The 16,382-nt window shown below is 38.0% G+C and overlaps 1 protein-coding gene across 1 annotated transcript; it reads left to right on the forward strand.

Moving 5' to 3' along the window:
* Nucleotides 1-145: 145 nt before the first annotated feature.
* Nucleotides 146-16,097, forward strand: LOC127868678 (alpha-tocopherol transfer protein-like). The gene is made up of 7 exons (XM_052410619.1): nt 146-2,099; nt 9,777-9,936; nt 10,825-10,886; nt 11,847-12,052; nt 12,267-12,377; nt 14,228-14,351; nt 15,141-16,097. Exons 2-7 carry the CDS (start codon nt 9,926-9,928, stop codon nt 15,290-15,292), a joined length of 666 nt encoding a protein of 221 aa, XP_052266579.1. The 5' UTR covers nt 146-2,099; nt 9,777-9,925; the 3' UTR covers nt 15,293-16,097.
* Nucleotides 16,098-16,382: the final 285 nt, after the last annotated feature.

A 16,382-nucleotide genomic window follows, 5' to 3' on the forward strand; every position in this document is an offset into this window, starting at 1 on the left:
TATATATTGACTTTGAAATTAAGGTATAAAATGTACTTTTCTAAGCTATTAAATTTAAAACAATGGTCTAAGTATTGTTGTGTTCTTTTTCACTTAAAAGTCGCATATCCAGCGAATGAAATATTCGTCATGAAGTGCACTATTACAAGTAATAATAAACCACATAAAAGTGTTCGTAAATACAATTTTTATTTCATGTGCGTACTCACATGGCTAGTCCTTCTTGTTGACGCTCTCAAATATTAAGCAACTTTTTATATTGGTAATATACAAGACTGAACATTTGAATATAGTGACATAACAGCTATAAACATTTATTATTTTCTTTCTACACATTCAAACAAAGATTTATAAATAAACATTATTGTGAATTGATAGATCGTTGATTCATAGAACACTGCTACACACGTGGCATGAAGACATTGGTCTTATGACATATGCGGCCAGTGTAGCTCAAGCCCAGCCTTCGCACTTGCGCAGTCTGGTTAGGGGCTACGGTTTCCTCTATAAAAACACGCAATGTTTCAATGTATCTCTTGAGTATGCTCATCAGTATGCATACCCTGACAAGACTGCGCGGATGCGCAGGCTGGACAGGAGCTACGTTGGCAGCATAGAGCATATGTCCCATGTTTGCATGACGCGGGTCTTCATCAATCTAATTGCGCCTTGTAAATGAAACATCAAACCAGGATACTTTCCGCTAGAAAATTGAAGTTAAACTGTGTTATTTATAGCAAACTGGTAGGTGTCAGAAGCTTATTCTGGCTTTCAGGAAAGATTTTCAGACAAAATTACCGCGTACGTCACACATGTGTGGCTAGATAAATAAGCGATTTCCCTTCTATCATGGACACTATACTATGTCGGTAATTTTGCCTCACAATTCAAGACAAATGGCATTTACCGATAGGTTTTCATTCATGTCTTTCCCAAAAGTTCGTTTGATATATTGAAAGCAATATTGTGTTATCAACGTAAGGCGTTAATTATAGTACATTCCTCCTTCCCCTGACGATTTACTGACCCAGCACTGACCTTGAAAGTCTTTGGCATTCAATTTACCGGTAATGCGTGATTGTAACTTGGCAAAAATGAACTTGCGGAGACCAGTCCGCATTTCCCTACACTGATTAGTGCTACATCCTATTCTACAACGACTCGGCGATGTTGCCCGTTTTCCGGGCGATAATGCTCAAATCAGCCAATGGAATGAATTAAGTTTATTCGTTCAGGTCTGCTGGCGTTATGTAAAGGTCATTTAAGGTGCAAAGCTGAGTTAAACAGCTATGCCGAAACCAGAATGATACAAGGTGAGAAAGTGTGTGCAACCTTATGATAGGAATTCCCACTATTGTACCAAGTAAGTACGTATTTCGCTGTGATTTAAACATCAGAAACATACGGTATTTTGAAGAAATAATATTATTCCAGCCATATTATTTTAAGAAAAAAACAACCCGTTGAATGCAATCAAAAAAGCTGTTTCTTTTTAGCCTACGAATTTTATTTCCGACTCATCTCCCTTACGAAAATGCTGTTTTGAATGGTATATGTTCTTAATGTTCGTTGTTTATTGTTGCTATACACACACACGTGAATATCAATTCAAAGAAGTATATTTCATGACAGAACTGTTGTAAACCTCGTTGCAATATTTGTTTATTTTTACAATTATAAAAGTGATATTTTTCTGAAAATGTTATAATGTAACAAACTGATCGAAAACTCAACCTAGAGAAATACAATAAGTTAATAACAGTATGGCTCGATCTGATTAGATGAAACAATCAGCTGTTGCATATAATTTATGAATTAGAATTCCAAACCGTCAAAAGGGATATTGGACCAAGTTCACTGTTTCATGTTTTCAATGTTATACATTTCTTCTAAACACAAAGGACTAACTTGTTTTACTCGGTACTAGCTTAAATATGCTTCATGTTTAGGTGGCACACAATTCGTCAGCGTATTGGATGCTGCCAGTAAAAAGAAGGCACGAGATGAGCTAAATGAGAGGAACGAGAAAGACACGATACTGGCGGTACAGTCCCTAAGAGAATGGGCGTTACAGCAAGATTGGCTGAAATCTCCAACAGGTTAACTCTTAGTTTTTACATCATAGATAATTGTCCCAATAAATTTGCCCGTCACGCTGTTTCTATGCGGACAATTTTCAATTAAATGGTAATTTTAAATAATTTATTATGCGTTTGCTTTCAAATGTCTAATCACGCCATATATCGCATACGTTTCTATGCAAATACATTACTTATTATTCATTTTCGAATCTCAGGATACAGATTATCGGATTAATCGTCTCAGTATTTGTAAGAAAGCTGCGCATGATGAGCCTTTGTGAATTCCTTTTTTTTCGTCGTGTGTTGTGCGTTGAGAACATTCGCTATGTGAACACTCTAGTGGTCACATAGCTTGCTCAATCTTCATGTAACTTGGTAAGAACATTTGTCTCGATGATATCTCAACCGAGTTCAAACAGGGTCACGTGGGATATTGAATGTCCAACCCTTTTCAAGAAACCTTTTAAGAACATTTTTCCAATAATATATCGACCTTGTTCAATACTGGGTCACGTGTGGTCAAAATCGAGATCACTTGGTCCAATTAAAGATGATGTTTGTAAACACTTTGGCTGCAAAATTTATTGTGCAATCTTTATGAAACGTAGACACATCACAAATTATATCTCTGCCGATTTCGATACTGGGTCATACGAGAACAAAACCTGACATCTCGGCGGATTTCAAAAGTTTGCCTCTTTGGCTCCCAAACTAGGTCACTAGTTCAAATTATAGAAAAAGCTTATGAAAACTCTGGAGGCAAAAATTTGTTTCTGCGATCTTCATGAAACTTGATCAGATTATTTCCCCAATAATATCTCGACCCGGCTTAAGACTAATCTTGTTGTGTCAAAATTCTAGTTTGCTCTGTCACATTGAAGAGAACTCTTGTGAACACTCTCAAGGACACGTTAACTGCCCGATCATCTTGAACATTTGTCAGACATTTTGTCACACGCATATCCCGCCGAGTTTGAAATGGGATCATTTTTGTTGTTTAAAGCTAGGTCCCTGGGTAAAATGAAAAAGCTCACGAATACTTTTAGGTGCAACAGTTATTGCAATATTTAACTGAAGGTTGTGATTAAAAAGACCTCTAAGTAAAATAAAACAAAAAAAACGCGTCATTAAACTTGGTCAGAACATGGTGTCAATGATATAGCGGAGGCGATTGAAACTGGGCCATGTGGGGTCTTATATAAGGTCACTCACTGTATCAAATTAAAGAAAAAGCTTGAGACTCACGAATTTACATTTGTAACGCCATGTTCATTAAACTTGCTCTGAATATAAGTCTTCAGTCGTAAATAAGTGATTTCTCAGAGGAGTGATATATGGTTCCTGTCCCTGGTAAAACCTAACCGCAACAAGGGCTATAGTTAAACCGTTTCACACTATAGAAGTCACATGTTTGACTGGCTAATCGTGATTCGTGCCAGCCCTGAAGGTTCAAAAAGGTATTTTCTGGGATGGGTTCTAAAAATAATAGATGTTGGTTACAAACATTTCTTCCAGATGTTGATACATTTCTTGATCAAAATATATTGTGTTACTTTGTGAACACCACTTGTTCAGTTCCTTGGCTTCTCAGATGAGCGCCTTTGGGGCTTTGTCGGACCGTATTTGGTACAAAAACGAATATGGTACAAGTTTGTACCATATTCGGCCGAATATGGTACAACTGTCTAATTGTACCATATACGTATCTGCAGTTTTGGGGTAAAATGCCTGACCGAATATGGTACAAACTTGTACCATATTCGGATGAAAAATGTACCACATTCGTTCCGAATATGATACACACTCATCATCGTAATCATCATCATCATCATCATCGTTATCTCATCATCATCATCATCATCGTTATCTCATCATCATCATCATCATCATCATCATCATCATCATCATCATCATCATCATCATCATCATCATCATCATCATCATCACATCAATTATCAACACCCCAATGATCATCATCGTTGTTATCTTTACCAACACCACCATCATCATCACCATCAAAACCAACATCATCATATCCATTATCATGATCGTAATGGTGATCACAAAAGTTTTTTTGTGATGATAATGACAGCGATGTTTTCGGTCGATAATGAGGATGTTGTGATGATGATGACGACGATGAGAATATCATCATCATCATCGGCCAATAAACATCGCCATCATCATCATCACAAATATTTTGTTATCATCATCATCATTATCATCATCGTCGGCCGATAAACATCGCCGTCATCATCATCTAAAAACTTATCATCATCATTATAACCATCATCATCGTCCGATAAACATCGCTGTCATCATCATCCCAAAACGTTTGTTATCATCATCATCATCATCATTATCATCATCATCATCATCATCATCACCACAATCATCAAACCCCAATCATCATAACCACTGTCATCATCATCACCACCACCATCATCATCACAATTTTTTTACCATCATCATCATCACAAATGTTTTGTCATCATCATCATCACATATTCATTTTACATTTTGTATTTTATAATTTGTTTCATTCAAGAGATTCAACAAACTTGTACTTTTTTCATTTATTGGTATACTGACAGGATTTTTCAAAGTAATATTGAAGAACATAGAACAGCATTTAAATTTTAATCCAACTGTAGCATTTTGACAAGACATAATATACATATATACATTCATTTTAGTAGCAGCCAAAATATCCCAAATGTGCTTCGTAAAAAGTTACCAGTAAATGAGCAAATGACAACAAATTTCCGGTAGAAGAACATAATCATCAATCACAAAAATAACATAACAGGTTTCCAAACACCGATATACATGTATATTTCACCTGTAATGTCTGTACATGACATCTATGATATCATACCAACCGATTCCACTAACACGCAAACGCAGCCATGCGTTTGCCCATTTTGGCCCCTTGATGATTTCTTTTATTGCCGAAATAAGACCGCTGTTTCTGCCCGCTCTTGTTAATAGGAAACGAACTCTAACAGGATTTCTGTTACTAGTATCTAGTCCAATATCCGGCCGAATGTAAATTCTAGGTGTTTGCAAACTCATTGACCTTATTAAATCTCTAAAGGGTTTGCCGACCTTCGCCAACACAAACTGGATTGACGGGTTTGATTGTATGCAGAACTTAAAAATTTCAACTTGAATGTGAAGTGGTAACATCAGAAATGGAAAAGTCGTTCTCTTCTGTGCCCTCCTATTGTTTATCATATCTTGAAGCTCTTTCAGGGCTGAACACACAGAGACGTCACCGTTGTCGCCAGAGTCACCGTTGTCGCCGGAGTCACCGTTGTCGCCAGACGCAGCGTTGTCGCCGGAGTCACCGTTGTCGCCGGAGTCACCGTTGTCGCTGGAGTCACCGTTGTCGCCGGAGTCACCGTTGTCGCAAGAGTCACCGTTGTCGCCAGACGCAGCGTTGTCGCCAGATGCAGTGTTGTCGCCAGACGCAGCGTTGTCGCCGGAGTCACCGTTGTCGCCAGACGCAGCGTTGTCGCCGGAGTCACCGTTGTCGCCGGAGTCACCGTTGTCGCTGGAGTCACCGTTGTCGCCGGAGTCACCGTTGTCGCAAGAGTCACCGTTGTCGCCAGACGCAGCGTTGTCGCCAGATGCAGTGTTGTCGCCAGACGCAGCGTTGTCGCCGGAGTCACCGTTGTCGCCGGAGTCACCGTTGTCGCTGGAGTCACCGTTGTCGCCGGAGTCACCGTTGTCGCAAGAGTCACCGTTGTCGCCAGACGCAGCGTTGTCGCCAGATGCAGTGTTGTCGCCAGACGCAGCGGTGTCGCCGGAGTCACCGTTGTCGCCAGAGTAACCGTTGTCGCCAGACGCAGCGTTGTCGCCTGACGCAGCGTTGTCGCCAGACGCAGCGTTGTCGCCAGATGCAGTGTTGTCGCCAGACGCAGCGGTGTCGCCGGAGTCACCGTTGTCGCCAGAGTCACCGTTGTCGCCAGACGCAGCGTTGTCGCCTGACGCAGCGCTGTCGCCAGAGTCACCGTTGTCATACGACTGTTCTAAGCGTGATATTATGTCCTTGTACACGCGTTGATTGATACGGATACTAACGTAATGCATGCCAAATCCTTCTGGGAAATACCCCAATGCAATTGTTCCAACATCACCATCGAACTTTCCATCTGCTGACACAATTGATGAGTGTTCTAGTCCTCGGGTAGAAACTACCAGGCACTGCAAATTATATTCTCTCATAAGTGCAATGAGCGTGAGGTTGTCGCCGTATGTCCCATTCTTAGACATATTCTTAACGTATTCATCAAATGTTTCATCATAGACAAAAGTTTCATAGAAATATCTGTTTTCTACAATGTGATGGACTGCTTCCTTACGTAAAGCATCTACGTCTTTGTATATACCAATTTTACCAAGTTGATGCGATATAGCAGCAAATTGACAATTTCCATCCGGATTTGGGTCCATGGCAATATTCACCCCATCCAACAACTGCAGATTTTCATGGTGTGTTAAAACATGATAGTACTTAGTTCTGTGATTTTGTTTCTCTGAGCGGTTCTGTTTTAATGAATGTTTTTTAATTTTTCGTTGTTTCTCTAACGCAACAGTTAGGCTAGTCATGTTTTCGACCCCAACCGATTTGCTTACGAATCCAAGTTCGGGTTTGTTCGGTACTTGAAATGACACGATATAAACACCATTTCGTTTTACTTTTTCTACCTTGCCTTCGATAACATATCTTTTGGTTGGCACCCTGGATTTTCGAAAGGGATAGCGAATTAATACTGTCTCTCCTACTTTGTACTTGCTTGGGGAAGTTGCGTTTTTCAACAGCGACCTGTAAGCCTTTTTATTTGCTCGCCGTATGGTTTTCTTTATTTCACGAGAACTATGACGTTCTTTGGTAAAAACATGACTTCTTCCGTAGTAGGCTTCAAAGGGCGTGAGACCCCCAAGAACTCGTTTGAAACTTGTGTTTATGGCATAGGCTAAATCTTGAAGCCCTTCGACCCAGTTAAATCCACGTTTACTTTTTGTTGCAAATAGAATCTTGGCCTTTATAACACTGTTTGACCTTTCACACTTGCCCTGTGATTGAGGATGATACGGCCTACTATTGATCATTTTGATGTTGTACTTGTTCAACAAAAGTTTCATACTAGGGCCTTTAAATTCCAGTCCGTTGTCACATTGGATCATGTCAGGGGCAAGGTTAACCATCAACACGTCCTCTAATGCCTTTGCAACTTCACGCGAACTCTTCGTTTTCAGGGGTTTTGGCATAACGTACCTAGAATAAACGTCCACGACTTGTAGAATATAACTGTATGTGGACCCCTTGTAGCTAACACTTTGATTTTTCATGTTAATTATGTCAATCTGCCATCTTTTGCCTGGTTCCTCTTCTGTAATTGTCTTTGGCTTTGGCTTGTTTGTAAATCTCGGATACTTCTCATGGTAATACTTGCTATTGTACAGTATTTCAAGGATAGCTTGTTCCGAGAACCCCGTGTAATTTACTTTCAGTTTGTTGTAAATAACCCTTGCTCCACATCCTTTGTTTTCCATGAACATCTTCTCAACAAATCTAGGAAGATCTTCTTTCACAAGGACTTGCTTTCCGCCACACAATAAAGAACCCCGGTCACCAAGCTCGAAGTCCTTACGTTTTCTAATCATGGCCAAACAATTATTCTCTTCAGGTGTCCGTTTCTTCACAGGGACATCGAACGATCCGTTTAAACATCTGACAACAATGTCGTACTTCGACCTGGGCAAGCACCCTAATTGCTTCCTTTTTCTCCTAATTGCTTCCTTCATCTGAAATAATATAATAAGTTATTATACATTTATACTTCATTAGTTAATAGAGCTTGTATTGAACACCGCGTGTCGAAAACGAATGTCTCACGACATGAGCTGAGCTAAAATCACTCGTCTGATAGCTCCGCTAAAATTTACAATCCGAACTTCCGGGCAATATGCGCAATGAAAGTAGCTAGTACTTCATGTAAAGTTTCATTGAAATCCAACCGAATTCAAATTCAGGGGAAAAATAGCGGGCAAACTTATGGCGGTCAACGGACAAACGGTCTGTAGAAACCAATGCTACGTGGATGGAAGGGATATAAAGAAGGGGCCCTGGGGGCCTAGGTCGCTCACCAGAAGTCACGACTAGGCAGGGTTCGAAGGTCAAAGACCTATAAACTCCATAAAATTTAAAATGTTCAAATCTACAGATTACAGGAGCTCGATCTGATTTTGGTGGAAAATACACTTTCGAAAAAATGACTGTAGCTTAAATATTTTAGCAGTTTAGGAGTTACGCACCCGGAAGGAATGCCACGGACAATTGGATAGACGGACGGACAACTGCAAATGCACTCTGAGGGGGGGGGGGGGCATAAAACATAAAAATCAATGCATGTTAAAACATCAATGCATATTAAGACAACTGAAAATTAAAATTATGTACAGTACTTACTGTCAAGAATTCTTTTGAAGTTTGAAGAAAGTTTGGATTTCAATTCTTTCTAGTCGAAAATCACAACTTTTCTTGCCGACCGCCAAGTCAAATATGATTACTGACTTCTGAGTAAGACTCGTGTGCAAAATTCCCGCCTTTTTAAAGCGGCACGTTATCAAAGAAAAAATCGGAAACTTCAAAGCTTTGTCGGCTTCTCAGCAATATGACGTCGGAACGACAAATCAACTTTACAAAGTAATGTTTAGGAATACAGTCACACCTGTCTAAAGCAGCCAGTCAAACATCCTTATTTTTGGAGAGATATATTCATTTAAAAGAGCTCAAAATCTCTTAAATCGGATTTTGGTGAAAATACACTTTCGAAAAAAAAAGTTTTAAAAATTTGAAAATTGCTATTAATGATCTCCACGAAAGTATCTGGCCCGCCCGAGAATCGAACCCAGGCCGCCTGCGTGAATCTGACGCGCAACCGACTGAGCTAGCCGGCGAAACAGTTACACAACAAGCAAAATCCATCTAAAGTGTGGTTAGGTTAGCTGTTTCTGTTACTGCTAGTTACGACGACGACGACGACGACGACGACGACGACGATGATGATGATGATGATGATGATGATGATGATGATGATGATGATGATGATACTTTTGTCACTTCCAATATTAGGTTAATACAATGTATTTGAGTTTGAAAAAAAGTTTACACATCGGCAGACTATTTCATTTATTAAGAAATACATAATTTATGTACCATATACGTAGGCCATTTTCATTTTTATGAGTTTTTTTTGGTATGTACCAAATACGTTTTGGCGAGCATAGAAAAACTTATTCCAACCGAATATGGTACAATGTTTGTACCATATTCGGTCGAAAATTGTACCATCTTCGGTCCGAGTATGGTACATTTGTACCATATTCGGCCGAATATGGTACAAATGTACCATATTCGTTTTTGTACCAAATACGGTCCGACAGGGCTTTACCCCTCTTGCTTAACCATCAGAAATATACGTTTTTACATTGCGCGTACTTGCATAATGACATTTACTAGTATACGATTAGTTGTTTCCTGTTTTAAAATGTCCACGTGTATGTGCTGTGAAACGGGAGTTTCGTGTATTATTATTTAATATCATTTATATCCACTTGCAAATTGAAGCAATGCAATTAATTAGATTTAAACATAATTGACGTAATCAGTATTTGTATTGTCAGACTACGCATTTCTGTTGCGGTTTTTGAGATTTCGGAAATTCAGCCAACTAGATGCGCGGAAGGCACTCGAGAAGTTTTGGACTGTGCGAACCGGAAGGCCAGACTGGTTCACAAACGAGGATCCGTTTGATCCTGTTCTTCTGAAATTAATGAGAATGGGGTACGTTGAAATACGTTCTCATTTACAACTAACGTTTGGTGAATAAATATTGGTATTGTGTTAAATATGGGCGCCCTTATCCCGATAAAGCACCCAATACCTTGCACTGACCGTTTCAATGCGATGATAAAAGTTTTATTCATGTGTGGATGTCCTTCTCGTGTGCGCTTTTTCCAATGTGAAATTGTTTAGGCAAATTGACAAGTGATATAAACAAAGTACCTTTTTGTAATGCAAACGGCGTTTCGTTTAGTTTATTTTTTCTACCGGTTTAACGATATTATGCGACGTGTTCAACAGTATTGGTGTCATATCACAAAGGTCAGTTAACCGACCCACTGTTAATGGGGTAAGCTGGTTTTACCAGTACTAACTTCACATAATTATGTTACTGACACCTCCCCTACTTGAATCGGAGGAAAAAAAGAATGGTCGTAGACAGGATTTCATGACCAATCTGTACACAAATTATGTTTCCGGGCCGTTTATCGAAGACTCGATACTCGATTGGTAGTCAAATATTGCGAGGAAATTATTACTGTTTATATTTTCCGCGATAATAATATTACCCATCATATAAGTTTAAGTATAATGTCATATCTAACCTCCATAGCATATCAGCCCATGTATAATACACTCATTACATTGTCAAATGCGCATTGCTGTACATACTATCAAACTGTAATTGGCTTTGACACCATTGCATTATGTAACATGCTAAAACTTTAGTTCAACACAAGCCGATTGTTTGTACGAATATAACATTGTTTTATCTAATGCAAAATATTTCTAACCCTACCCACGACACTTTTTTTCCGAATTATCACTGTTTTGATGCAAATTAATAACCCATATTGCATAATCGTATATATCCCATATTCATTACAGCGCATTTTACGCCAGCCCCAAGCGCGACAAGCACGGGAGAATTGTTATGTTTGGCGGGTTCGGTAAGTATTGCTGGCCTTTTTCCGTATGCACTCGCACAATATTACTCATAGGAACAAAGAATTTGGTTAGACTTGAGATAAATTTCATATATTAGTATGTCACTCCTTATCGGATGATGTACATTCTTATAATGTTATATGCAGAACAAAGGGAATTCAATTAAAAGTCAAATTAATAGATATAAAAAATCGTTCGCCGAATATTCATTAGTTTATCGCCTTTTCAATGATGACTGATAGTGCCATAATGACACGTTGCCAAGTGCAAAAGTCAATAAAATTTAAAATGCATATTGAACTGTACACCAACCTTCGAAGAGGGGAGTGTACATGTACATTGCTTTGCATCGGTCCGTCGGACGGATGGCCGATCCGTAGATCAATTTTTTTTCGCACAATATCTAACGAATTTTCCTTAACCAACAATTAGGCACATTGGTAGGTTTTTTACACGGGGTAAAGTGAAGAAATCCTTCGAGCCTTTTAGTTTAATATTTAAAACTCAAAGGCCAATGTGAATGACACTTGAAACTTTAAATTGAGAATACTTAGTTCACACACAATATCTACGTAATGCTTTGACCTAACTCATGCTATGAATGTGACGTGTGATACCGAGGTCATCAGTGCGATGTTAAAGGTCCAAGGGGTTTGTGATTTGAAAGTTTCATGGTTTCGTTTTCGCGCAGTATCTATATAATCTTATAAATGCAATCGTTTAAATTGGCATTTACACGTGATACGGGGATTAAACTCATCGAGTTGCATTGAACAAGTCAAAGGTCAAGGTTACTGATACTTGCAGCATAAAATGTAGAACATGTGATTGCTTAACAATATATACATAGTACTTGTGCCTACAATAATTCAAATTACTTTGCACTTTACTTGTGATGAAAGGAAAACGCATTTATGGTTTACAAATATTAATTGTTAGTTCTGTCGTTCTTTTTCAAATAGAAAAACTGGATACCGAATTTTTCAAATCTGTTGGCGTTTCCAAGATGTACCATATGAGCGCACTGCTCTGTGATTGGTTGACATTCAACGAGCACGCGCAGGTCAACGGTGTCGTTTTTGTGAGCAATTACGCTGGGATCACTTGGAGCATGATTACGACCTTATACAATCCTGAATTCGAAAAGGAATTCACGAGTTATTTTCAGGTAAAAAATGTTATTTGTATTTCCCAAATGACGTGTATATTAATGCAAACAATACGCATGCGTGTCTTTATTAAATATGAAATGAAGTAAGGAATGAAAAAACACATAAATAATTATCGGCTTAAATATAATCAATGTCCTATAAATGATCAGTGATCGGTTTTTGCGCCTTTGTTTTCTCGCCGCATCAATTTATCAATGTTGGTTGTTACAGAAAAGTCTGCCAATACGCGTTAAGTCTTTGGACATATTCAACGAGCCGCCTTTCTTTGACGCCATCTGGGCAATGGTTTCTATCATCCTGTCGAAGAAATTGAAGAGCAGGGTACTGTATATAGCCGTTCCTGTCAAATATGTAATACGTTATGTATTGCGATGAGTTACTTTTCTCATTGTTTTGCTTCTAGTGCTTGACATTATTCTATTTCTTAAGACGTAAACCTGAAAAAATTCTCAAAGAAGTGTATTTTCTCAAAAACTAAAACAACACTAGATACACGCGAATCGTCTTTATCTTTAAATTTTACAGTTTCTGCATTTTATTTTCAGGGACTATACTATGGCTGAATGGGTCTAGTTCCCTCCGGGTACTACTTCCCCGTTGCCCGGGTACTTTGAAGAATACTTCACCTTACACCAATTGTCAAATGATACTTTTGGGTACCCCGTTATACTTACAAATCTTTCCTGATAAAAAATTCGTACCCAACATTTTTTTCGCACCAAAAATTGTCTTACCCACATTTTTTTCGTACACAAAATTTTCCTACCCAAATTTTTTTCCTACCCAAATTATTATTCGTACACGGTTTTTTGCATAATTTTTTCGTACCCAAAATTGTAGTACCCACATTTTTTTCGTAACCAAAATTTTCGTACCCTCATTTTTTTTCATACCCAAAATGTTCGTACCCACATTTTTTTCGTAACCAAAATTTTCGTACCCACATATTTGTTCGTACCCAAAATGTTCGTACAAATGTGGGTACGAAAAGTTTGGGTCCGAAAAAAATTGGGTACGAATTTTATTCTTATTAGGAAATATGGGGTAGCTGTAAGTATACCGGGGTACCCAAAAGTATCATTTGTAAATCGGTGTAAGGTGAAGTATACTTCAAAATACCCGGGGTACGGGGAAGTAGTACCCGGGGGGAACTTGACCCATTCATCAACACTATGCCTAAGCATACATGTATAGTTGCATGTGAATGCAGTTCATTTGCTATTCTTTTAGGATTTTTTGCTTAATAGAACCACGGCACTAGTATCGTTAATGGAACTACATAATTTGTAACTTAAAATCTAATTGTATTTCTGGAAGAAGCATAGTTAAGTGATTTTAATCAAGGATTTCTATGCAATATAAAATTAAACATTATTGTATAAGTCTTGGAGCGTGTAAACATTTATTTGTTCGCGACAAAAAAGGCGCGTTTTCTTTTGTGTAGTTTCTTGTCGAAATAACTGGCTTCAAGCAATTGTTAAACTCTGTTTAATTCCTCTACACCATGCAGAACTCAATTGAAAAATCACATAATCAAAATATGACCAGATTAGTGGAAATTGGCTACTAAAGTCAACCATTATGCGATGTAATAACATGACAAATGTATTGAAATAAATTGCGTCAGCACTACCATTTTGTACAAAGCCTATGTACTTCACGAAAATGTACAAGTTTCTAAGGATGTATTTGATAATTACCTGGACTTAATGAGTTAATCATTTTCTGTAAACAATCTATTTGCACTCTATTTCATAGTTAATCTTACACAATCATAACGGAGTGCTATATAAGACATGAATGACCAATAAGTTTGCAGTAGCAACATGAATTTGTTCTGTATGAAACGATATCATACACAAATAAACCAATAAGAATGGACTGAACTTGAACACTTTAACATCTATCAGAAAACGGAGTGTTTTCAAAGTGTTCGATGTATTATGTGACATTCAGTTTATCGTTAAAATGCTCACAATCCCGTTCAAATAATACAGGCTACTAATAAAATTGAACAATTCTAAAATATGTTATTAAATTATGTTTAAGTTGAAAATGTTTCAACCGAAGCAGTCATGTTTCTGTTGTACTCGTCATATTTTGATCACTTGGTTCCCTGCTGTCGTTGTTTGCACTGCATTGTTGTTATATAATATTGAACTATTTGTCAGTTTCATCTACACGGGAAAAGCTTGGTGAAGATATACAACGAAATAGGTTACGAATGCATCCCAGACGAGTACCTACCCGACGATTATGAAGGCCCCAGGGCCGGGACTATTGCGCAGGTGGTTGGTATGTGACGATAGAATGTATTACGTACCGTTTTTTCATAAGACTACTAGTTTGCAATAGCGTTAGGCAAGTTTAATAATGCCATAACAGCATATGTTTTTTTCTAAATGCATACTCCATTTAGTTCTGAAGTAAATATATAGAGAGTGTCACGTTACTTTAACATATGCATCTTCACATTATATGCCTATGGTAATGTCTCAACTGTTCGAAAGCCAGATGGTACTGTATTATTCTTGCTTAAAATATGACCTTTTGTGATAAAACGTCACATGGGGGATATTATAAATAACAGGTAAAAACTACCCTCTCAAATAAACGTTAGTATTTTAACGAGCCCACTTGGTGTTTGGTAATATCAATGTTGATGTAAGATTATTCTGCTGAATATGTTCTATATTAAAACGCGGTATGTCGAAATATAGATTAATACGCGAGCTTATTATTGCAAGGTCATACGCCTTCCTGTTAACCCTTTCAGTGCTGGAAACGAATTTAAAAGGCCTTTGCAAACAGTTTGGATCCAGATGAGACGCCACAGAACATGGTGTCTCATCAGGATCCAAACTGCTTGCTATTTTGATAGTATTCTTTGAAAAAATATCGAAGAAAATGCTAATTTTAGAAATTCAGCAGACGGCAGTTTAGCAGACGACAAATTTCCCAGCATGCAAAGGGTTAAATCGAGAAAGGCCTGGACAAAACAATCCTCACTCTCTAAATGTGGTATAGAGCCAGGCTAACGTTTCAATTCAATTAAATTTGGAACGCACACACCTTTTTTTTCAGAAAAGATGATAGAAGACATGCGTCGCCCTGAATTCCTGACATACATACGGGACCTTTCCAGCGGAAAATATGGCGTCGATAAATCCCGCATACCCGCGAAAACTAGTGACGAATCTCCCGCGGCCTCGTACAGAAAAATAAACACAGACTAATGTATTCAGAAACTACATGTGTCCGATGTATTAGACATGCGGTATTTAGGTGCGGCGAAATAAAATTGAACAGTCTTATTTCAGACTAATAAATCAATAATGAGACGCCCTTTACATTTATTATTATAAAATATTTGTGTGTACATGTTGTACATTGTTTGAAATTAGTACGTATATTTGAAACAAACTCGAACACATTCAAAATCATCACTTTCTCGAATTCTGCCCAGTCCTTTAAAGTTTCGTGTGTTTGTTGAGTTGTTGTTTTCGCCGTTTTCAACAGTTTTTAGTTTTTACACGTCGGAAAGATTGGTCAAAACAAATATTTCATGATCAGTCTCCCAACAAGTTTTGTGGCCGGAGATTGATCGAAGCTGCTCTCCTCGGATTTGTATTCAAGCGCTCTACCAATAGAGCTAGCATGGCATATGATTATTTAATAAAACTGTATGTTTTTTGTGTGATTTAAGAGTGTTGAATATTAATTCGGATGTAGAATGTATCTGTTTGAATTTATGGAAGAGAAATGGCTGCGACATTTTTGCAGCGGACAGAACATTTCGAGGGCTGAACGGAAACCTGTCGTACTTCATTCTTTATTTAATATGAATTACAACAGTCTTCCGTTCACCACTCGATTTATTGGTGCTTACAATTGAAAAAGTGCATGTTATTTCAAAACATACCGTTTCTGTAAATTGTCCCTTCATGTGATACGATATTTTCTGTCGTTTTGCATTGTTCTCATTACTGAATCTCCTCGTGTTTTATCTTTTATTTTTTAAATAAAATTACAGTTTATGAATATTGGGAGTTTTAAATGAGTTCTTTTAATAGTTTGCCCTTTTCATATATGCCCTAAACCATGTGTTTACTAGTTATATTCATTTTGAAAGGATGATGATGATGGCGCTATGCGTTCACAATGGCATAGACAAAATATGTCGTCATTTTTGTGTACAGATATAGTGCAGAAAATAGTCTAAAAGTAATTAGTATTTGCTTTAAATGCGTATGTATCCATTCAACCTCCCTTTCCTCTTGTTGGTCGTTGTATTTCGCGATGTACTTTAGCGATTCACTAAGTTAC

Source organism: Dreissena polymorpha, chromosome 2 (assembly GCF_020536995.1).
Source record: "Dreissena polymorpha isolate Duluth1 chromosome 2, UMN_Dpol_1.0, whole genome shotgun sequence".
Classification (NCBI taxonomy): domain Eukaryota; kingdom Metazoa; phylum Mollusca; class Bivalvia; order Myida; family Dreissenidae; genus Dreissena; species Dreissena polymorpha.

Bases quoted from the DNA above. Each gene is read 5' to 3' on its own strand.
- LOC127868678 (XM_052410619.1), top strand. The intron at 12,053-12,266 runs GTAAAAAATGTT...TGGTTGTTACAG, and splicing joins AATTCACGAGTTATTTTCAG to AAAAGTCTGCCAATACGCGT. The intron at 14,352-15,140 runs GTATGTGACGAT...CTTTTTTTTCAG, and splicing joins GACTATTGCGCAGGTGGTTG to AAAAGATGATAGAAGACATG.